The sequence below is a fragment of the Stegodyphus dumicola genome, chromosome 7 (assembly GCF_044657685.1).
Source record: "Stegodyphus dumicola isolate Sdum_Otavi_A_Nest chromosome 7, ASM4465768v1".
Classification (NCBI taxonomy): Eukaryota; Metazoa; Arthropoda; class Arachnida; order Araneae; family Eresidae; genus Stegodyphus; species Stegodyphus dumicola.
Window position 1 is genome coordinate 29,768,221 of NC_140774.1, and position 23,547 is coordinate 29,791,767.

The 23,547-nt window shown below is 31.3% G+C and overlaps 1 protein-coding gene across 2 annotated transcripts in view; it reads right to left on the minus strand.

The window, feature by feature from the left end:
- Positions 1-23,547, minus strand: part of LOC118183816 (E3 ubiquitin-protein ligase MARCHF6) — a 124,047-nt gene that overhangs the window by 18,242 nt on the left and 82,258 nt on the right. For both annotated transcript variants that reach the window (XM_035353423.2, XM_035353422.2), the window contains exons 16-20: positions 22,827-22,982; positions 18,194-18,263; positions 9,050-9,231; positions 3,125-3,259; positions 158-247 (exon numbers count right to left, since the gene is read on the minus strand). In XM_035353423.2, the coding sequence (XP_035209314.2) occupies positions 158-247; positions 3,125-3,259; positions 9,050-9,231; positions 18,194-18,263; positions 22,827-22,982 (633 nt within the window). The remainder of the gene's footprint in view (positions 1-157; positions 248-3,124; positions 3,260-9,049; positions 9,232-18,193; positions 18,264-22,826; positions 22,983-23,547) is intronic.

Genomic DNA, 23,547 nt, shown 5'->3' on the forward strand with positions numbered 1-23,547 from the left:
AAATAACTCTTCAGTATAATAATAAAATATAATAAATGTATAAAGAAAAGGAATAATATAATAAAATGGATAAAGCAAAGGAATAATTAATGAAAAGTCTCATGTCTCAATAATTAATGAAAACTCTCATTTTTCATAAAAGAGTAAACAGATTTACCTGTTCAATCACCCTCTTCATCCACCAGTTAGGACCAACAAGAACTACAGCACAGAATGTTTTTGTCAGTAACACACCTATTGCCCAATCCTATTTATCAGAAAAATAAAATAATGGTAAAACAAATTCTTCAGAAAAATTAAATAATGGTAAAACACTTTTTGACTCAACAGCAATGATGAAATTTTATTATGTATTTTAAAGATAGTACTACATTCAAAAATCTTTAATCCGGAATGATCTATAATCTGGACCTCAAAGCTACAAACTTTCTGCGCATGCACGTTTAATGTATAACAGACGGTACAAGCTAAGCTAAAATTATCTAATTATCTATTTCAGTTAATGTTGCAGATTGCGTTGTTCCTTAATCTTCTAATTGGATCCGGCTTATTATTTTTTGCAGAGCAATTTTATAAAAGTAAGCTTGAACTTTTGATTATGTCAAAAAGAATTTACGATTCTGGAGCTACCAAAGGATCTACAAAGCGAAAGCATGTTTCGATGTCCATCAAACAAAAAGTGGAAATGCTGCAAAAAATGGATAACGGCATATCCTTTGATTCTCTAATCATTCCGAAGCACTATCCTTATCTTCAGGGCAGATGTTTTTATTTTATTCGGCTTATAATTCCTTACTAAATGTAGTATTTCATCTCGATGTACTCTGTCTTTGATATGATTTAAATAAAATTCCTCGTCATTATAAATATCACAAATACACATCAAATAGTTTTCAGGTTGCAATTTTCTAATTTCGACTATGCGTAATGTATGCTTTACGCATGTGAGCGTTGAAAGAAATGTTTAATAAAGTAAACAAATAAATATAAAGCCCCCTTTTTCTTTTGTAAATTTTGATACCCTTTAGATCATAATTGCTCTTTATTTCATAAATTACAGTTTCATATTTTTAATTTTATTATTTCTGCATGCCATCTTACCAGATTTAAACTGATGATCTATGATCCGGAAAAAACAATAATCCGGAATCGCTGAAGTCCCGAAGAGTCCGGATTAAAGACTTTTGACTGTATCAGAACACCGAAAAAATTCTTAACACATACTGATTTTCAAATAAATTTAAATTTAAAGTCGAGCCAAGACATTTAAAAACATTTCCAAAAATAAATATAATAAAAGCGTTTCTATGAACCAAAATTAATTCCATATTAGGATGATAGAAAAATTATGAAATTTTCAGATTCTATAAAAAAGACAGGAAAATACCAAATAAATTCTGATACCAACTAAGGCAGTATAAAAAAGTATGGGATTCAACAGTGTCAGTTTAATCTGGAAAGCAATTTAAAGCCAAAATAAAAATGAAATGATGCAAAAGCCAAACTTGCTAACATTCTAGAAAAACAAAGCTTTTATTTGATGCAAGTCTTGAAAATACTTCAAAAGTACAAGCAGAAGGAGTTGATTTAGCAATAGAAGCATCTGAGTTAGACCAAATTAATTATGAGGATGACAATACAGATAAAACTTTGAAATTCAAAATTTTTTCTCTGCAAAGTACCCAGCTAGCTGAATAACTGGAGTTCTTTTTTCTAAATTCCTACACTGGGTTTAAAAAAAAAAAAAAAGAAGAAGAAGAAGAAGAAGAAGAATATAATTTTATAATTTTTTTTTAAAAGCACATCAAGAAGATTCAATCCAACAGAAACTCAAAATATTTTGATAGCAATAAAGATGTTTCATTTAACGATGCTTACCAAAACAAGGAAGGGGAATGTTTCATTTAATATGTTAAGATATTAATTCACTAAATTCTACTAATTTTAATGAACTTCCTTCTCAAAGTTATGCAAGGAAAACAGTATAGACATACTAAATCCTGTTTAGAGTCTTAATTCTTTCTTTTACGGAATAAAAATTTATATTACATCTTTACCTTTTAAGAATCTCATAAAAAACATATATACCTGCTGTATGGATACATGATGTGTAAATGATAAAAGAAAGTTTCTAATATAAAATACAGTCAAAAGTCTTTAATCCGGACTCGTTGGGCGATTCCGGATTATCGGTTTTTCCAAATTATAGATCATCAGTTTAAATCTGGTAAGATGGCATGCAGAAATTATAAAATTAAAAATATGAAACCGTAATTTATGAAATAAAGAGCAATTATGATCTAAAGGGTATCAAAATTTACAAAAAAAGGGGGGCTTTATATTTATTTGTTTACTTTAATAAACATTTCTTTCAACGCGCGCATGCGTAAAGCATACATTACGCATAGTCGAAATTAGAAAATTGCAACCAGAAAACTATTTGATGTGTATTCATGATATTTATAATCAATTTATCATATCAGAGTATATCGAGATGAAATACTACATTTAGTAATAAATTATAAGCCAAATAAAATAAAAATATCTGCCCTGAAGATAAGGATAGTGCTGACAGATCAACTTCCAGTTCATTGTGCGCCGCGACGCTCCCCCGCAGAGAAGTGTGAAATTGATAAACAGATTTCGGAATGGTTAGAGAAACAAAGGATATGCATTTATCCATACTTTGCAGCAATACCACTTTTTGTTTGATGGACATCGAAACATACTTTCGCTTTGTAGATCCTTAGGCAGCTCCAGAATCGGAAATTCTATCTGACATAATTGAAAGTTCAAGCTTACTTTTATAAAATTGCTCTAACAGTCTGCAAAAAATAATAAGCCGGATCTAATTCGAAGATTAAGGAACAACGCAATCTCCAACATTAACTGAAATAGATAATTAGATAAATTTAGCTTAGCTTATACCGTCCATTATACATTAAATGCGCATGCGCAGAAAGTTTGTAGCTTTGAGGTCCGGATTATAGTTCATTCCGGATTAAAGTCTTTTGACTGTATCACAAAAGCATCATTTGAGTTATTTCTATTTAAATTTTTCTAATACATAGGATAACTAGTTTTTTGAGGGTACAAAATCAAATAGCCTAAAATATAAATTTACCTGCCAAACTGAAATTATTGGTGTTTGGTTTAGAGAAACTCTTGCTGGAACAGTGAGAATTAAATCAAGCAAAAGGCCCATCATAACTGGTATCAGGCCTAACAACACAGTCATTGCACACACCATCTTGACAGTCTAATAAAAAGGAAAATCACAATTAGACATTCACTTTTAAAATTTATCAGATTAAAAAAAAAAAAAAATATATCGTAGTTTTGCATGATCACAAGTAATATATTTTGCATTTTAATGAAATATTTTCATAAAAAATACTTCCAATATACCCAATTTTATATATAGTTTTTAAATTTAATGCATCTTGGTCTAATTTACCCACATAAACTATCTTGGTAATTTATTTTTTATATTCAAAACACATGATCAATGGGTACATGTGCTAGGAAAATTGACAAGATGACTCAGTTAAAATTGAAATGATATGATAATTATAAACTGCATACAAGCTCTGAATGACAGCAATCTAGTGGATGGAAATCGAATGCCTTGTATCCTTTCTTTCGCTACCACCCACTTTTTGAAAGGGCTTCAGCACTGATAAATTTTAAATGCTTCCATTCTCCAAAGACGCAAGTAATAAATAAATATTGCCTTTTTTTAGACTGAAATCAGTACAATAAGATCAGCGCAGTAAGAAAAAACTGTGCTACCAACAATAGTCTGCGAGTACCGAAGTGCATAGAAATACCTCTTTACCTTTCCTTATAAGAATTCTTACTACATATTTCTGCATTTGAAGTTAATAAAAGATAGCAGTAGAAATGCAACTATAAGCATACTTGCCAAAGTACAACACTCAAGGAGAGTTTTTAAAGAAAGCAAGAGAATTTTCTCAATGACAAAAAGATTTTTTTTAGATGAAAAAATACACAGAAAGAACGTATATTTTTCAATAATGAATTAACTTTAAATAGTAACTAATTAATATTTGAAGATTCAGTTACAAATTCTTAAATGCAAATATTACATAAATACTTTTATTATTTGGATTCTTTAATAGAAAAGTACTTTAATCAGTTTTCACAGAAATTCTAAGCATAGTGGCAGATTTTGCTTTCATTATGAAAGAAACTTCGTAATTTTGTTCACAGCAATTACCACATAGCTCCGCTTTCACTAATAAAACTTTTTCTAAGGTGTCATTATTAATATTGGATTTAAATTTAGTCCTTGTTTTTAGCAACAACACAGAAAATCCTCTCTCAGCAGAAAAGCAGAAAGATTCCAAGACTTTTGATGGTTCATTGTTGTTATAAAATAAGTGTGCTTGGTTAATCAAAAATTAAAATTCTTATAATTTTTCTGGGTTAATTTCAGAAGGTGATAATTTAGATATGTCTGTCAAACAATTCTTTAAGTTAGAATTCATTTTTTGGTGATCATGCTGAAAATGCAAGTGACAAAACTTCTGAAAAGCAAAACTGTGTGGAGCATTTCATTTCTACACTCAAGAAAATTGAAAATGGAAGATATATTGCCAACTCTGACTGATAATCGATGATAAATTGTTGCCACTATGAAAACTAACAAACTAATAGCAAAAGGCATTTTAACTTAGTTTGGAAGAAATTTGATAAATATAAAACCACAGCAACATTATATCAGGATTTTATGAATGAATATCTCTCCCTTGACAACATGGAAAAAATTAAAGATAGCGAGTGTTCTAATATACAATATAATATCCCTGACCATGCTATTTTTTGTCCTGAGAGTATATGAATTCCCGTTTGCATCGTTTTTGATGCAATTTCTAAATCAAGTAATGAGGTTTCTATCTGTCCTATATTGCTCAATGGAGGAACTGTACAACAATTTTTTATTTCAATTTATTAACAATAATTTATTAAAAATTACAATAATTTATTTTTTATCACCGCAAGATTTCACACTCATATGTATGCTTGGTGCAGACATTAAGAAAATGTATCATCAAATACTAGTAGAAGGAACTGACAAAGATTTACAATGGATATTGTTGAAGCTAAGTCTGTTTGCTCCTGTGAACACATATAGACTGAAAGCAGTAACTTACGGAACAACATGTACTCTATTTTTAGAACCTAGAACGCTGATGGCATTAGCTGAAGATGAACAAGAGAAATTTGTCAGGCATTGCGTATACTAAGAAATGATACATATGCTGATGACATTTTATCCAAGTCAAATAACTCAGAAGACACAAAGGACATGTAGATTGAACTAGAAAAACCTCTTAACAGCAGGAGCCATGGAGTTACATAAATGGGTTTCCAATCATACTGATTTGTTAAATGACAGTAAAATCGAAGAATACATGTTCTCATAACAGCAACCTACAGTTAAGACTCTTTCTTGGTTTATTACGGTAACCTTCATCAGATTGTTTGAATTTTAAAATATCCGAACAATTGCCTGACAATTTTAAGAAATGTGAAGTCCTTTCAACTACCACTCAACTCTTTGATCCACAGGTTCTTGTAAGTCCAGTTATTACCACGGCCAAAATATTTCTCCAAGAAATGTGGAAGAATAAACTCAATTCGAACAATCCCATTCCATTCAATGAATTAAAGGTATGGGTAAAATTTATAAAGGAGCTACCAGAAATCAATAAATTACAAATTCCTAGATCTATTTTTATACTTGATGCCATCAGTATTAATCTTCACAGATTCTAGGATGCATACGAAGAGGCTTTTGGTATGGCAATTTATATCATTTCAAAGGCCAGAAATGAATGTATGAAATCTAGTCTACTGTGCAGCAAATCAAGAGTTTGCCCAAATAAAGCTCTATCTATACCATGAATGGAACTATCAGTTGCTTATCTTTTAGCCCACCTTGCAGCAAAGGTGGTTCCAATTCTTCAAATTCAATTCAATCAAATATATCTGTGGAACGATTCAACGATTATGTTAGACTGAGTCAGCATGTCTCCTGATGGGCTAGAAACATTTTTATCTAATTGGGTTAAGCTGATAAATTCTTTACACACAAATTTTGATTAGAGGAATGTTCCAAAAACTGATCATCCTCCAGACATTTCCAGAGGTACCTCAGCTACAGAACTGTTAAACAATTCCTTGTGGTGGAGTGGCTGTGCTTGGTTGTGACCTTCCAGTGGTAGGTGCTTGTGCAACACCTGTGGATGAGAACTTTGAAAAAGAACTAATACCTTCTAGCTTATCAATTTTATTAATTAATTCAAACTGTGACTTTATTCACAATTTTTTAGCTTAATAATTTCACTAAACTTTATCGAATATTAAACTTTATTTTCAGTTTTCTTCCATAATATGAAACATTCCAGGCAGTCCAAAAAGGATAAGTTGAATGTAGAAGAACTGAACCAAGCTTCAGAAGTATTGGTAAGATTAGTACAAAGCAATGAATTTTGTGAAGAAATTTCTTGTTTAAAAAGGAACAAAGATATCAAGAATAGTAAATTACATAATATGAACCCCTTTTTAGATGGGAATGGGATCTTTAATGTAAGTGGATGTTTAACAAAATGCGGACTTTGATCAAAATAAAAAACATCCCAAGCTTTTGCCTTCTTGGCACAAACTTACTAACATTATTATGGAATCCCCCCATAAGAAATATTTACATATAGGTCCTCAAACATTGTTACATTGTATGAGGTAAGAATTTGGGCCAACAGGAGGAAGAAATTTAGCTCAGAAAATTGTAAATGAATGCGTTACATGCCTTAAAAACAAACCCACATCCTCTGAGCAATTTATGGGAAACTTGCTCGTAGACAGAGTTAACCACAGTCTTCTATTTTATAACTATGAAAGTGATTTCTGTTGCCCATTTTTGACTAATTATAAGGTTCGATGAAAGGTCAAATTAAAAAAAAAAAATTATGTCTCGAGATGTGTATGCTTTGCCACTAAGGCAATTCATTTAGCGTTAGTAACAGACTTATCTACAACTGTACAAATTGCAGCTTTAAAATGCTTCTTCATAAAATGAGGAAAATATTTTTATATTCTGATAATGTTTGTGCAAATTCATAAATAAAAAGGTTGTATTTATCTAATGAGTTATCCCCATGAAAGTTTAGCTTATTATCTAAGCTCAGAAAAAAAATTAATTGGAAGTTCATTCCCCCCCCGAGATCTCAAAATTTTGGGGAATTATGGGAATCTGGGGTGAAATCTTTTAAACATTATTTAAAATGGGCTGTATGCTCAGTCAGACTTTTGTTTGGAGAATTTTTAACTGTAACCACGGAAATAGAGGGCATACTAAATAAGAGAGCCCTTGTACCAATGTCAACAGATGCAAACGATTATTCAGTTTAGACACCTGGACATAATATGCCGTCCATTAGTGTATATTTCTGAGCCCAATATAACTGACACTTCAAATAATTTTTTTATCCAGATGGCAAATCAGTCCAATTAGTTTGGAAAAATTTGTCCCAGGATTATTTAAATTACTTGCAATTACGAAATAAGTGGAAATTTTCAATGGATAATTTTAGTTTAAACAATACGTCTTACTGAAGGATACTAATTTACCACCATTTGGAAGATAAGTTATATACAAAAGGTAATAAGCAAATGAATTTACAATTCCATTTTGCCCAGATTGTAAATAATGTATTAGCATCTGTATATAAATGCTTAAACTTGAGTTTTATTCACTAAATGTCCTTATTTGTTTAAAATAAGTGTAAATCATATCAATGTTGTGCTATAATGTAAATGTAAAATTCAAAATGAGATTTCAAAGCACAGTGTTTTTTACATCATTATCTACACCTATGCACCACATCCCTTCAGCATTCAGCATCATTTTTTGCATACACTTTGAGGAGAATAAAATCTGTATGTTCATTAGCAGTATACAGTCCACCACCATCAGTAAATTTAAATAAAAAAATTATTAAGCATTTAAAAAATAAGCTTTAAAATGCATACTTACAAACAGATAAATCTGATACCTTTTTTTGCATGTAAAATTTAGAATTCTACTAATTATACAGCAATGAAACTAACTGCGGACATTTAATAATGAACACAAAACAAAGTTGAATTAAGACTATTTAAATGCAAAAATATGAGCTGTTGCAGAACTTCACAGTACAGAAGCAAATAATTTCTACCTATATATATTCTTCTGAATTTTAAAATAAAAATTATTTGAAATGGTAAAAATTTTAAGAATCTATTTTATGAACAAGATAGACTAAAAACTTTTCATAAATTGCATCCCAACATCTTAGAAAAAATATGGTATAACACAAAGATTAATTTGAAAAAGACCCTTTTTTTTTATTTTCTTCCTAAGAAAGAGAATGCTATTTGCTCACTTTACTCACATATCTCCCCCCCCCCCACCATATGGAATATCAATATGGAAGAAATGTTTTCTAGTGCTAGCTGAAGAAGGTTTGTGTTCAAAAATAAAATCAATATTAATCAAAGTTTTGTTTTCTTACACTAGTATTTAATTAAATCATTTTAAAAAACATTTACATGACTTGTGCGATCAATAAAAGATGCCTTTACTGGCATATACTATGCACCTTAGCACAAAATGTATTGTTTGCATACCACTCAACAATAAATTCATATTTTTATTTTTACAATGCACTAAATGATTCTGTCCTCTTCCCATTTTAATAGATCTTCCTGATTCTGAAGATCATTACACACTGGTATATTCTTAATCTTGGCCATTCAAAAATACGTGCAATAAAAAAATTAGTTGGAATACATATTAATTCATTGTTGCTATGACTTCAGAATTTTTGACATATAATAATCTAATTATGATACTGTGTGCACAATTTTAATTTAGTATCAAAATATATTATGAATGTGAAAAATCTAAAATGTCTAAACACTAAAATCTAAACTTTAAAGACTGCAGCTGGAAATAATAAGATGTTGTGAAAAAAGTACTTACAATAGTTAGCCATTCCTTCAATTTAGAAGAGATAGTATTCCATCCTCTTGGAATCCAACTCCACAGCAGTGTTAAGACACGCAACATAATCCAACAGACATATAATCCACAGCCAATAGTATATAATTCATGAACTTTTATACTTCCTAGCCAGAGAGACATCAATTTTCTACCAACAAACACTAAAAAAGGAACATAATAATTGTTAGCAATAAAAGCAACGTTTTTTTTTTTTTTTTTTTTTTTTTTTTTTTTTTTTTTATAAAATATAATTAAGGAAAAGAAAAAGAATTGGTTAAGCATAAATGGCATTCAACCTTATATTATAATTACAATATTCCAGGCTAGTTTTTTACATTCTCAAGTTAAAGGATTCAAAATGTTCCGATTCAGCTGCATCAATTGCATTTTCAACAGCACTTATTAAACCTTTTGGAACTGGGATGACAGATGTAATAGCCATGACATTTAAAGTTTGAAAAAGCAACTAAGTAAAGTAAAATTCCTGTGACTTTATCCCTAATGTTTCAACTCAGAATGCAGAGTGAATAGTTGAGATTGATCTCCTTAGTGGCTTAAATGCTAAGCACTTTATAAAAGACCAGTTAAGAAAGAATATTATTCCCCAAATTTTCTTTTTGTGTGTGTGTGTGTGTGTGTGTGAAATAAATCCATCCCTTTAAAGGTGAGTCAAGATGTATACAAAGACTTATTTCAAAACCAGTTTATGAATACATCTGTGCTACATATAAAAGCACTAAAGCTTTATTTCTTTAAATGTTAGCATGCACCAGTGACTGAGTAGTTAAGACTGCCAATACTAGTATTTCAACTTGAATTGAAAGCAGGCAAACAGGCTGCCTGCATTGCTGGTTTTCAAGTTTTTCTCTCATGTGCAATGAGAGTATGAACCAGCTTTCCTTAGAAAGGCTGTATCCCTCCTAAGGCTGCTATCACACGTCCATTTTTCGATATGAACAACTGTTTCAATTTTTTTTACTCGCTTCACCACTGAAATAAAGATGCATGATTTTTTTCCTTTAGCAAAAAAATAATAAGTTATTCATTTTCCACAACCAATCAGCTATCAGCATTGAATCCCCCATCATCAACCATAATTTATAATACAGAATTAGTTTCCCTTTTACATGGTAATCCCAAAGTGATTCGTGGTAATTCGCTGCTTTATATCATGTGATAAAGCGAAAATATTGTTTCGAAGAGTTGTCCTTCCAATGTTCTGAACGTGTGGTATGACCTGTAGGTAAATATTGAGTCTAAACATATGTTTCTATTTGTGAAGTTTTTTAAAATTAAGGAGCATAATTTCATGCATCAAGAACATTATATTTTTAAGTATAACATTAACAAAGATTTATGAATAACTGTCTGTGCCAATCACCACTTATATTGTTCTAAGGCTAAAGTAAAAGAACTTCGAACATTAATTTGGTAACCTAACCTCTAATTTTTTATGCAAAATTGAGAATTAGACTAAGTAATTCGGCACCCAAGATTACAAGACTTTTATCATCTTTAAAGCAATTTAAACAAAAATATTATTTCACTACATAAAATTAAACTTTGTAAGGACCACATAAAAGTTTAAATCATTAATAAAATTGTAAACATTTGTTCATTTGTTTAAAAAACTTCACAACTGGAAATAATATATTTCTGATCAAATAAATAAAGCCTCCATGAATCTCTTTTTAACCTTTATGTTTGTATATAGTAAATATATTTTTTTGTGCTATAATCACTTATGTTTCAAACTGAAATGAAATTCACAGGGAACGGTGATTCTCCTAACCTCATTGTAAATTCATAAACTTACTTTTCTCAATTCTTTTTGAGCAATGAGCCTAGAGATCTTAAAACTTTCAAAAAATATTTTAAAGCAATATGCCACAATTAATAATAAGAATTATGCAAAAACTATCAAGTACTTGTTAGAAATGCTTATATTCCCAGAATTCACCACAAAATATAAAGTATTACAGTTAGAATTATTTCTTTATACATACAGTACAAAGTCCAAAATCTGGACCTCCCCTCTACCAGTAATTTTCTGTTGCACAAACAGGAGGAAAAAAAAAAAAAAAAAAAAAATTACGAATCTGAGAGTAGCATATCCTTAATGCTTCATGCATGTGCAGTAGGCATTTTTTCAAAATAAAGCATGAAAAGAGTCTTGATTCTTAATTTTAATTCATTAATTAAATAAAACACCTCTGCATTGAAGAAATGCCCTCATTTATTAGCATAAATCTGTATGATCATTAATTTGGCTCCATAGCCACCATATTGCTCAGCATACATTTAAAACCAAAGCATTCTATCAAAGCTTATCACTGATTTTATGCTTACTGAATATCATATAACCCTTACATTAACATGATGATTCCTTACTATTTTTTGCTCTTATCACCCCGACTGTCAACTCATTGCAGCTTAAGAAATAACTCATGCAGCAATGTCTAAAAGAGTTTTTGTTTTAAATATTAGTGACTGAATACCAAATAGCATGGTAACCTTTTATGCTGACATAATTGCTTGGTAATGATTATAAAACTTAAGACAACATTGAAGTGTCATGTGTGTTGACGAAAAGAAATTTAACAGAAATTTCTAAAAGCAGGTTTTTGTAAATGATATTTACATGACATTTAGTGATGTTTCAATTGAAGACAACTGATTTGTTCCAATAAACCTTAAAAGTACTTTTCTATTATATACTCAGAATGCCTTATAATGCATGGTAAGAAATGATCTATTGACCATCAACCTGCCACACACAGTGTTTGTATTTGCCACTATAAATTATTCTTATAACTAGAAATTGTTTATGATTATAATACCTGCCAAAATACATGGTAGGTGCATAATTACAATAAAGAGTACATGTATATGTAGGAATTTACTTCAATGGGGCTCTGATGAGCCTTAAGCATATGCGAGAAATAGATGCATGTATAATAAATAACATATTTCAAGCTTAATTTCCTCAGCCTGCAATAGGAGCAAGACAGATTTTAATGAAACAACATATCTTTAGTTAGCAATCTCACGCTACATGGCCAATAGCATATTGTGGATGTTCTTTAAGCTTCATGATGATACCCACAAATTTGAAGATTTTGGGATATAACATACAGAAAGCAAAATTTTCCTATTACTCAAATTCATGAAGAAATGTGGAAAAGTGGTAATAAATGAAGATGATATAACAGAAGTCTTACGTTGTGATGACAATGCCCCAACAATTAATGAATGGCAAAATCTCCAGTATGGTTTTAAATTCAGAAAATTTTGCAACCAATCATGAGGAAAGTGATATAGAGGTTATTAAGAACAAAACCATTTCAACTGATAATTTAGTCAGTGACACAGTAAAGATTTTAATTTTATAACTGAAAAAGAAATTGTCTGTCTATGAAATTAAAGAGAAGGTTTTAGGGCGGGAAAAGGGGAGAAGAACTTAAACAACTGAGCATTGAAAGAAATAGTTAATGAAGGAAATAAATATTGAGTACTTTTTTCTAAAGTCACAAATGCTTCACTACTTCATAAACAATTATTTCAGATTTTAATTTCATAATTTCTACTTGTCGTCTTATAAGATTTAAAGTGATGACTTAAAATCTGGAAAACTCCCAAATCTGGAATCGCCAAAGTCATATCTCGAATATTGTACTTTATATAGAAATATGAAAAAAACTGGAAAAGAACTACTTTATATATACTATAAAGTAGTTAATCACAGCGGGTGATTTAATCTCTCTATTTCATTAACAAAGCCAACACATAAATTGACACAGTAACAGTGACTGCTGCTGAACTACTATAACAGTGGCCTTTTATGTTTTTCTAAATACATTTGAAGAAAAAGCAACAGCAGAGAAGCATGAGAAAGAACACGATGTGTCCTAAATGAAATTCTCATTTACATTAGTTTAGTTTCAATTAGTTCCCACTGACTTAAGTTTTGGTTCCCAAATTTAAAATTATTAGCTGAAACATTATGTAAGTATCATTGGCTTTATGCAGGAATCATACAACAATTAATTTTGAAATGATACATTTGACAGTTATTATAAGCAGTTCCTATTTTTAGGAAAGCTGGGAAAAACAGAAGGGTTTAAATTTGATACACATATTTTATGTCTCTCTCTCACACACACATTATTTTGAATTTTGTTTACCTGGAAATAATTTTTGTAAAATTATATGTGGCTTATATATTTTTGGTAATGTAACGTAAAAATCTAAAGAAGCAAAGCTTAGCCAGAATAGTAAGGATACAAGGGCAAGTGTATTTAACATTGAATAACCAGCTATCTCGCTGAATTTTCAAGATATCATTACACTGGTGATGGTTTTGTTGACTAATTTTTGTTGTAAAACTTGGAAAGAAATCAACAAAAGTCGATAACATTGGTGACATTTTCATTCAGTCCTTGTATCACTGTAATGTAACTGAATAAAAGCAACTGATCCATATGTAACTATACATCTGCTATAAGGAGATGGTAAAAATTTTATAATTCAATAATATTTCAGAAAAATTTATAAAAGTTAAAATGTGGTATTTCTCTTGCCTTCTTAGCGTGCCTTTGTGGTGTGGTGGTCTGCACATTGGACGCGTATTCCAGAGGTCTGTGGTTCGATTCCCGGCGAAGGCATTGCATATATCTGGCCCTCACATGCCTTCCAGTAATTTCCAGAAATAGAATTTTTAGAAATTTGTCAGCGGCCGGCTGAAAACTATACAAGACCAGAGAGAGCATCTGCTCTCTGTTTCTCAGTTAAGAGTTGGTTACAAAGTATACAGATATTTCTGTGCGAGCTTCGCTCTTTGGATGTGTTTAACGTTTTTAGCAGTTCGAAGTGTAACTATTGGTTGTGCTTTATGAACTCAGAAGAGCACTATGAGTGCTTTTGTGAACAGTTCTAGAAATGTAAATTGTTTCTTTGGGGAAAATAAATTTTATCAAGCTGTCATCAGTTCTGTGTGCATCCATTACAAACCTGTGCTCATGCAAAAATTTTTGGTGTCAAAAAGACACCAAATGCCGGTGACAAAAGTGATGGAGAAGCAATTAAGGCAGCTGGTGGCAGCCTTTGCTGCATTCAATGAAGAAAAGATAGGCAGAGCCTTAACTAAAGACTTGAACTTAAAAAAGAGATGAAACTCTGTTAAAGATGTGAAAGTGAGTCAAGAAAAAATTAAAAGAAAAATTACTTACATTATTATATAATTTATATTCAAGATAATTCTTCTACTGAAGACAAATTCGAGGCCATGGAAGGCAAAATAGACACAATTAAAGAGACAGTTGGAGAAATTCAAGAAAGAGTTTCTCCTGTTGAACAACAAATCAAAGAAAGAGTTTCTATTATCAATCAACAAACTGATGACAAAGTTTCTGCTGCTGTAGCGAAGGAAGTTCACAGTTACCCTCTGTAAGCTATTCACATGCGATGGAAAGACCTCCTGAAAAGTATACACAACACAGTTCTCTATAGTGGAAAACACAAATGAATAGGATTCTGAAGCCAGAATGTTGGAAATGTGCTTCTTCAAGAAGTATTTAACTAGAGGAGTCTTCTCACCAACAGGAACCCACAGAAATACTCCCGGAACTCACCACGTATGTTGAAGGGCTCAAGCTCTTTCTGGGTGCCCATCAGTAAAAAAGGAAATCCTGTCTTTGCAGTACTTCCTCGATGACACCCAGGATGCTGAGGAACAGAAAGCCCTGAGAATTGCAGATATTAAGGTTCTAAAAAGTGTTTTACTGTTCAATATGACATTCATGGCAACCCAGCAAGCAACTCATAGAAAATGCCACTTGATCAGAGCTACTCAAGTCCAGGAGCCAGTGGATCAAGTGACTGTTCATTTCGACAATTTAACCAGTAAAGTAAATACCTTGAGACAGAATAGAAGTCATAAGAAACTGACCCTATAGTGCTAGCTATGTACCTATAGTGCTGGTTAAAGGCTATGTACGAAGGAACTGCAGATCACCTTAAAGCACAGAAGCTAAGACTGCTCCAAGCAATGAGGGAAACTAATTAGTGGCAATCTTGTAGGGCAGAGGTTGTCAGATAATGAGCAGCCCCATTTTAAAGCATTTCAGAATTGAACTGTTGATGGCAACAAATACAGCCCTGTTGTCATTCATTACTTCAGAAAGTGACCTACAGCCTATCCTATCCCTGATCAAGAGGGTGTCATGGTAGCAAAGGTATCATGTTTGAAAACCAAGGGCCTTTGCCACAAACTGCTATGGCAACAAATACATCCTTGTCATCACTGATTATTTCAATAAGTGCCCTGCAGCATATCGTATCCCTGATCAAGAAAGAAGCTGCCATGGTAGCCAAAATAATGATACAAGTTTGGAGTGAGTCTTCAGCTCCACCAATGAAGGAATTTTATCTTAGCTGTAATCAGAAAACTCAGCAAGCTACTCAGCATTAACAAAACCAAGACGATACTTTTCCGTCAGCAGTCAGACAACAAGGTAGAGAGGTTTCATCAAACCATCCTTAACAGCCTCTTGCCAGAAACAAGGACTGGTACCAGAAGTTACCTCTCTTATTACTGGCCTGTAGCAGTGCTGTCCACGATATTACCAGCTATTGCCCATGCCCATGCCCAGATGAATCGTCTGCCTTGTGATCTCTTATTTGGTCACCCTTCGGATACACTTTCTTCATCTGACGAGTATAGTGGAACTCCAATTACCCAAATAAATTGGGACCAGACTCCATTTCGAGAATAAAAAATTCGGATAGTTCGGTTTTTCCTGAAGAAAGGGTCTACATACACTTTAATTAATTACTTTATGTACTGCATGTTGAAAATGGAAGAAAAAAAAAAACTATTTTTTAAACAAAAAGAGGTTTTAATTAATTAAAATGAAAAGGCAACACTTTCATGTATATGTTATATAGCATACTGTACAATACTTACAAAAGCTGAAAATCATTGCTTTCTGAACATTCTGTTGACTATCTTCATTCATTTTCGGGCAGCCAAGTAGCTTGCCAATGAGAAGTTGCATGTGATCACACTTGAGTTGATGTTCCATCCACTTCAGTGCAGTTTCAAGGCTGGCAAAAGCTTCACTAGCTGATGGTCTCGCATCTGCTTCGATATTATGGTAATTTTCTTCCTCAACTGTTTCTTCTCTCACACTTTTAACAACTCCATCATTTAGAATTTGACACCGAGGTTCTGACAAATCACATACTATCCATTCTGCTGTATTTTCAGCACTAACTTCTGAACATCCAGGCATTTTTAAAAGAATGTTTCGTAATTCCTCAAATGATACATTATCCTCATCTTCTTCTGTCTCTTCCCTTTTTCTTAAGCTTTTCCCTTTTTCTACTTCTCTTCTTCAGTTAATTTTGAAAGTGATTCGTATAGTCGGAGTTCAGATAACTGGACTTGAATCGTACATCCAAGACCTCCAGGCATGGTTCAAAGTGACGCACAATTTTATACAAGAGTGAGTCAACTTGGCGATGGAGAATATGAAGATCCAATACGACATGAAAGCTACAGGACATGATTCAATGAAAGAGATAAGGTATGGTTGCAGAATACGATTTCATAGAAAGGCCTTTCTCCTAAACTACAGTCACCTTGGTCTGGTCCTAACACAGTCCTAGTCACACTGAACGATGCCATAGCTCAGATCCGTATGTCAGTGAATTCTAAGGCAAAAGTTGTTTATTGTGACAGGCTAGCCTCTTACTAGTACGTAGTCTCCCCCATAGTGTATATAATGTAAACAGAACAGTATGACCATGGTCCTATTTGTATATAAATTTGTAAATTTATGCATTTATTTGTTGGTTTAGCATAAGATTTGCTTTATGTCATTTATTGCAACCATTGTTTAAGTCTTGCATAGATTGCCTCAGTTGTAGTAGTTAGGTTCCCTGTCCAGGGATCATAGTCCAGGGATTTAACAGGAAAGACTCTCTCTTAAAGTGCTAGTCATCTTCAGATGATCTTTACACAGTCCTAAACAGGCTGAACAATGTTGTTGTTCGGATCTTAATTCACTGCATTCTACGCCTAAAGTTGTTATGATAGGTTAGTCTTTTACTATAGCCACAGTACATAGTGTATATAAAGTAAATAGTCTAAGATCATGGTCCTAGTTTTTCTAACTTTGTAAATTTGTGCACTCATTTATTGATCTAATATTTAATTTTTTTATGCTATTTACTAAAATTATTGTTTACGTATTGCATGTATTTGCCTTAGTAGTAAGTATTGCTTCCTGTCCAGGGATGGGCAGTACTTGGAAAGGGGGAAACGTTATGAATTTTGTACATATGTAAATAGTTTTAGTGAAATTGTAGTATGTTTTTGTTTTGTATAATGTAACAAGAAAATCTAAAGAAGTAAAGCTTTGTCTGAAAAGTAAGAATACAAGGGCAAGTCTACTTAACATCAAAATATCACCAAGCTGGCTATGGTTTTGGCGACTAATTTTTAGTGCAAAATTTGGCAAAAAATTGCCAAAAGACATTTTGGTCCTGTCCCAGAATGTCTATTAGGGTACTGTTTTTGAATAAATGTAATTAATCCTTATATAACTGTACTCTATACTAATATGCCTTTCAGTGGTTTGAAGAAATGGAATTTATTACACCTTTCTTTGAAAGCTATGTAAGACCAGAGAGGGCATCTGCTGTCTGTTTCAAATTTGGCTACTGAATATGGAGATATCTCTGAGTGAGTTTTGCTCTTTGGATGTGCTTTGCATCGCACTGTGACTAATGACACTAATGACTGTACTCTTCAAAACTGTGAAGAGTTGTACAACTATTTTTTTTTTTTTTTTTTGTCTGCAATACTGTGAAGAGCTGTACAACTAATTTTTTTGTGAAGTTCCAGAACTGCAAAGTGTTCTTTTTAGTGAAAATAAATTTAATTAAACTATCATTGTTTCTTTGTGCATTCAATCCATTACAAACAAGTACGCACACAACAAGATGCAAATGATATGACTTGATGCTTATTAAGTATAATTTAATATTACTAAAACATATTTAATATTATCTACACAATTTTCAAACATTCCTTCACCTGAAAAATCTAAAGCTTCTTACCTGGTACTGTTATCATCACAAGACTTGCCATTGTTAAGCTAATACACATGAAGATTATCAAGCACACTATCTGAAATTTAGAAAAGCTCAGATTTAATTAATGCAATTTATAAGATTTAGAAGAATGCATTTTAATAATTTGGATAAAAAAGACAAATTTCAGGGAAAAAGAGAAGTTTTGTTAGTTTTATCAGGATGCTATAATTTCTAAAATTCGATCATCAAATTTTGAGCATGCAAGATATATATTAAAAATCACATGAATTTTATTAACATAACTTGCTTTACTATATAATTTGCTTCAACATTTTACTATTTAATTTTTAAAAAAGCATGTAGAAACAAAAAGTGCCATTTAAAATAACACTGATGTCCAAAATTAAAAGATAAAAACAATAATATTTTAATGAAGTGCCAATCAATCGGATGACAAGATTTCTAAAAGGTTCGAAAGACATTTCTTTACATATACATATAAAGAAGTATTACAGTATCCATCCTTATATATTATGGTATCCACCACTTATTAAATTCATTGGTTAATAAATTCAGCAGCTTATTATATTCAAATTTCCAAGATGGTGGTGTACATGATTACGGCAAAGCCTCAAGGGCTATCTGCCTAAGGGAAGGGATGACTTCGTGGAGGACTTTCTAAAGGAAACTAGCTCGTATACATGTTACACATGGGGGAAACCACGAAAACGCCTATGCAGCCAGCCCATTCGCGGGATTCGAACCTCGGACCGAACTACCAGTGTTCAGCGACTTTACCTCTCGGCCATTGGTGGGCCTCAAATTTCCAAGAATGAAAACAAATACATATTAACCAGCACAAAACTACTATTTATTAAACTAATACCCCCCAAAAAACAGTCCTAATGAGATATTGTAAATGAGTGAGGGTTCCTTCTTGAATACCAGCTGATAGGAGGAGGAAGTGCTGCCCATCTTAATTTACATTCAAAATTGTACCTTTGAGACAGATACATAATCCATCACAGAGAGTCATAATCAAGTTCACAAAATGCTTCTTAACATTATCGTACATTAAGAGTCTATGAAAATGGAAAAGAACTGGTAACTGTGGACTAAAGAAAAAAACAAGGAAAATGTTGGTCATGCTCATACCATGAAATGACTGACCATCTATACAAAAAACAACAACAACAACAACAACAACAACAAAAAAAAAAAAAAAAAAAAAAGTGTGTGTGTGGGGGGGGATCTTTCTGCTGGCTAGAAACATGAATTTTAAATAAGTCACTGGAAGAAGATTTTAAAATTTGTTGCGTGTTTGACTTGTAACAGGTTAAAATGCTAAGTAAAAAGACTTATTAGACGTAAATGCTAAGCATATTCTAACATTCATCCTTTGCTTATAGGATATTATAAAAGCATTCAAAAGTAATTACAAAAAGGCTGTTCATTAAATGATGAACAGAATTTAATTTTGTGAAAAATGAAAAGATAAGTCAATATATTCTCTATTTAAAAGAGATAAGTCAATATATATGCTGGATGCCATGCATATTATAATCAATGCATCGGTTATCTCTTAAAATCAGTTTAAAACGTTTTTTGAAAAATGTGGCTTCCATGTAAAAAAAGCATCAGACGAATTGCAAATAATAGATAACATTCAGATATTAGTGAAGGAAGTTCTAAGGATTTACTTGTAGAGTATGTGTCAATTCACAACAATATAGAGACAATGTGCATGTATAAAAACTGGTTATGAAAATGTTAAAAGCACTGTAGAAACTAACACCAAAAGTGATGACATGCACTGCATATTCTAAGAATATTTGTTGAACCGAAAGGTGCTAATCAAAAACACTATCAGCACTTCTATGAAACAGATAATAAAATTTCCATAAAAAGGTAATTACAAAAATAAGTTTATAGAAAATCTAAAAATTATTATAAAAGTTGTATAAATAATTTAATTTTAGTATAAATTTTCAATTATTATTTTAGAATTATTAGTTATTATTATACTTAAAAATTTTAAAACTATTTAAAATACATAAATTGCCATTATTAAACTCAGCTGCTAAATGAACTCAAATATATTTAGAATGGAAGTGATTTTAATAAGTAGTAGGTACAGTATAAAAATAATCAAGAGTAAATACTTAATGAAAATTAAATCATGAAAGGGAGCAACTCTCCAAAAGGAAACACTCAAAGCAAAAACAATTCAACAAAATCAATAAAACACAAATTGATACAAAAAATATAAAATATATTTTAATTGTTGAAAATTCCAAGGTCTTTTTTCAAGGAGCAGTAGAAGAATTTTTAACAATTATTTATGTTTATTATTAATTATTTTATGTTTTTTAATTATACCTAGATGATTGTAAATTCTTAAAACATTTTAAAATAAAAATTAAAAATGAAGGGCCAAACAAGAATCTTTAATTAAAACATTTAAAGTTCTTTCAAACTGCAACAAAGTAAAAATTTTAAAATGTTAAATTTAATGAATTACCATGACATAATCTGCTCCGATGTGACTCTAAAATAAATATTTAAACACCTTTAAAAGAAGAATACTTGAGCAGGAAATCAGAAAAAGCATTGGGTAATCAAAAGCAATGTGTCAAAGACAGCATTTCTAAAAATTTACATAAACCAAAAGTTCAAAATATTCCAAAATTTTTTTTTAAAGAAATCAATAATTTATTATAATTTTTTTCCAATAAAAAATGAAGAAACATTTCCAAGTTTATGAAATACGAAAAATTACATGGCAAGTGAAAGGCTTATAAGCCTAAAATGGAAAAGGACATACTAGATATAAATTAAATAGAAATAAAAAGAAAATTTTAAAGTAAAATCATCTCTAGTAATGAGCATTTCAAGAAAGAAGCTTTGTTATTCCTTTTTAGCAAAGGATCTCATGCTAGAACTTCAGTAAGCATATTCTGCTATGATAACGTGTGGGTAATTTGGATTTGTAAGCCATATATCATAAAGGCTTACAAATCCAATCTTCATATGATTACCTAGTACAGTCAAAAGTCGTTAATCCGGACTCGTCGGGACTTCGGCGATTCCGGATTATCGATTTTTTCGGATTATAGATCATCAGTTTAAATCTCGTAAGATGGCATGCAGAAATTCTAAAATTAAAAATATGAAACCGTAATTTATGAAATAAAGAACAATTATGATCTAAAGGGTATCAAAATTTACAAAAAAAAAAAAAAAAAAAAAAGGCTTAATATTTATTTGTTTACTTTATTAAACATTTCTCTCAATGTTAGTTGTTTAAGTTGCTTCATTTTATGTGATAATACTTTCTCTTTAATTCTATAAAAAGACATAATTTCTTGTTCAGTTACAAAGTTCCGCTGTTCAAGTCCCGTTAATAGCTGTGCCGAGATTACCGACTAACTTGTCAATCGAAATTTTTTCGTTTTCACTAACCTCTCTGTCACATTCTTCATGTCTTTATCCATTTTTTGCAGCAATTCCACTTTTTGTTTGTTGGACATCGAAACATACTTTTGTTTTGTAGATCCTTTGGAAGTTCCAGCATCGGAAATTCTATTTGATATAATCAAAAGTTCAAGTTTACTTTTATAAAATTGCTCTTACAGTCTGCAAAAAATAATAAGCGGGATCCAATTCAAAGATTAAGGAACAACACAATCATTAACTGAAATAGATAATTAGATAATTTTAGCTTACACCGTCTGTTATACATTAAACGCGCAGGCGGAAACGTATTCTGCACTTGCGCACATGCATATGCGCAGTAGTCAAGGTCTTACGCGCACGCGTAAAACGCCTGTGCGCATGTGCCAACGCGGCGCATGCGCAGTAAGTTTTTAGCTTTGAGGTCCGGATTATGGGTGTCCGAATTAACGACTTTTGAATATTTAATCTGTCTGATATTTCCTGAAGTGTACAACATTTATCCTCAACAATAGCTTTTTTTAATAATCTTTGTTTACAGAGGATGGTCGGCCACAGCCAATATCAACCGAAATTTCAATTCTTCAGCTTCTCAAGCCATCTTTGAACTGCATTATATGAAACAACATTTTCCATATACAGAACAAAATTTATTATTAGTCAGACCAGCACATTTTCCTTTTATGAAAATAAAAGAGCATAATATGAAAAAAATTAACTTTTGAGTTTTTTATTAGGACTGCAATGAAACAAAAATTATGCCACAATACATGTTAGAATTGTACAACCTGAGCTGAAAGACTGTAATTAAACATCTGCTTCAATCAATGTCACTCCCAATCAGCAGCAATAAAATAATTAAAAGAAAGTGCACTTTGATCTGAAAAACCATACATGACCCAATATGCACGCATACATACACAAGCAACAGAGCTTAGAGATAAGAGATCGCATTTCATAATGTAATGAAAAATGAAACAGTATTTTCATTATTACATTATAAAAGACTTTGAATGGAAGAAAGGTATTGCTGGAATTTTACACATGTAACAAATTTGCATCTCAAGGATATAATAGATATCTGTAAGCTTTTATTTTTCATAAACATTAACAGGTATAACATTACTAACATTCTATACTTCAAATGTTACGTATATAATTTCCCACAACTCATTAAAACAATTTTCTAATGAGTTAAATGTACCTTAAAGGGTAAATACTTGGGACGTTTATAAGGTTGAAAACTTGATGGGCTCACTGCTTGGAAAAGTGCTTGATGTGCAGCAGCTAAAGCAGCAGCAGGGAAGCCCTCTTGAGGTTCACCATCTGCTGGAGGTGCTGGTACAGCAGCATCCGGTGGCTGAAAAAGGAATTATTTTTAAAAAACAATGTTTACACATTCATTTTCGCTTCTGTTTAATTGAAAATAAATTGAATTAAGATACACTGTAAAAATATTTCAGCCTTACATAGGTTTGATGCATATTTTAATAAACTTTTGCCTTTACTGAATTAGATGATTTAAGATAATATTCTTCAACTAAATACATCTGACTTGTTTTTCATCTTTAAAAAAAAAAAATATTGTAATGTAAAAAAAATAATTGATCAGACATTTAAATTGATCACTGTCACAGTAGTATTGCCTATGAAAAAATATAGTGATATCAACATCAGATAAGTAAAAAAAATCAATTTCTTCGACAGACTTTCTACACTGTGGAAAAACTTGCCAACCCTGCTCAGAATACATCATTTTCAAAATCTAACTTTACCTTGAAGACATCTGCAATACACTAAATCTTGTAAAGAAAAAAGAAATGTTTTATTTCTGAAATTTCAATTGAATTATGTAATGTAATTAATTAAGATTAAAATTTAGCAAGCACAGAGTACATTTTCTCTTTCATACAAAAGAAAAATAA